This window comes from Eimeria mitis, genomic scaffold, assembly GCF_000499745.2.
Source record: "Eimeria mitis Houghton genomic scaffold, Emh_scaff1366, whole genome shotgun sequence".
Taxonomy (NCBI): domain Eukaryota; phylum Apicomplexa; class Conoidasida; order Eucoccidiorida; family Eimeriidae; genus Eimeria; species Eimeria mitis.
The window spans coordinates 6429-7906 of NW_013568930.1; the positions used below are offsets into that span (position 1 = coordinate 6429).

At 49.8% G+C, this 1478-nt stretch overlaps 1 protein-coding gene across 1 annotated transcript in view; it reads right to left on the reverse strand.

Moving 5' to 3' along the window:
• The window catches only part of EMH_0035430 (uncharacterized protein), a gene marked incomplete at both ends in the record, with an annotated part of 2957 nt that extends 1908 nt beyond the window's left edge, over positions 1–1049 (reverse strand). Inside the window, 2 exons of the mRNA XM_013494972.1 lie at positions 156–278; positions 759–1049. Of these exons, the coding sequence (XP_013350426.1) occupies positions 156–278; positions 759–1049 (414 nt within the window). The remainder of the gene's footprint in view (positions 1–155; positions 279–758) is intronic.
• Positions 1050–1478: the final 429 nt, after the last annotated feature.

Below are 1478 nucleotides of genomic sequence, written 5' to 3' on the forward strand. Positions count from 1 at the left end.
AAAGAGACAGAAGAAAGCTGCAGCTCTTGTTCATACAGCAATATGTTGCACTTCGCGAGGTTCCACTGACACGAGCTCAGATGAGAATGATGAAGATGTCGGTGTAGTATGCCTCATATGCCACTCAAAACAGTAATGAACTGCTTCTAACCAACGCAGATCCACATGGGAGAGTATGAGAGCCCCACATCTGTATTGAATATGTGCGAATTTTTCGCATTTGAGGCGACGATCTTCCCAACTGCAGTTCCCCAATTACCGGAGCCAACCAGGGAGACCTGAAACGACAAAAGAGACAAGTTGAAGGGGCAGCCAAGTTGCATTAGGAAACGCATCGCAGGAGCTTCAGCTTACAGCCCATTTCACGTCGTCCTGGACGGCAGAACTGCATCTGTGTACAGCTGAAGGAGCCTTATCCCTGTGCGAGGAACCTCCGAAGCCGCACGAGGAACAAAAACTCAAAAGCGAGGCAGCTAAGGCAAATCATAAAAGCAGCTAGCTCAAAGGACCGCTGCGAGCCACGTAAGCCCCATTGACTCGCATTGTGCTCCCTGACATCACTGAAAAATGACTTAATGACAAAAAGTGAGAAAGACACGACGNTTGACTCGCATTGTGCTCCCTGACATCACTGAAAAATGACTTAATGACAAAAAGTGAGAAAGACACGACGCATACCGCGCGCGGAAGTCTACCTGTGCAAGTCATTACCATCCCAGCAGCTGAACGAATCAAAGGCATCCGAAGCGCTCACTGACCTTCAGAGGCCCTTTTTGGAGAGCCTGAAGAAGAGGAGGGTACGCAGACGCGGGACGGAGGAATGCCTCCATACTTGCAGGTGTCAATAAAAACAGAAGACAAAACAGCAACAGCGCGTCCCAGACGCGCAGCCCTCGGCGATGCCAAGGAGGTCCCAGGTGGGCTGAGTCAGAGGCGGCGGGGGGAGTAGCAACCCCTGACTGGCAACTTGGGTGGAAGCGGTTGCAGCTGAATGTGCCTGGCTTCCTTTGGTAGCGCACGCCCGTCAGCCGGGGGCTCCGTTGTTGCATTGATAAGGGAAATGTAATAGATGTAATTTCTTAAAAAATATTCTTGCAACTTGTTAATGTCGCAAGTATTATAGAACGGACCTGTCTGCGCTTGCCATCTGTATATTCGTTTCTTGCATGTCTTTCTGTCAATGAAGAGACGAGTGCAACCGGACCCGCCTGGAAACAGCTCAATGCTGGATAGGCAAATAACAGGATTCCTAACAACCGTTCAACGAAAATCTTATATTACACGGTGGCGCTGCAGTAGCAGTGGACGAAAGGTATGACAGCGCAGTGGGAGGCGCCACTCTCCGCACACACAACACGAAGTGTTGTGCCCGGCACTACAATGGCCCCCGTGGACGGCATCGGGCAGCAGAACGTAGCGAGTAAATCACATTAAAATTATAAATGTTACAATTATAAGTGTTATAAAGTTANGGGCAG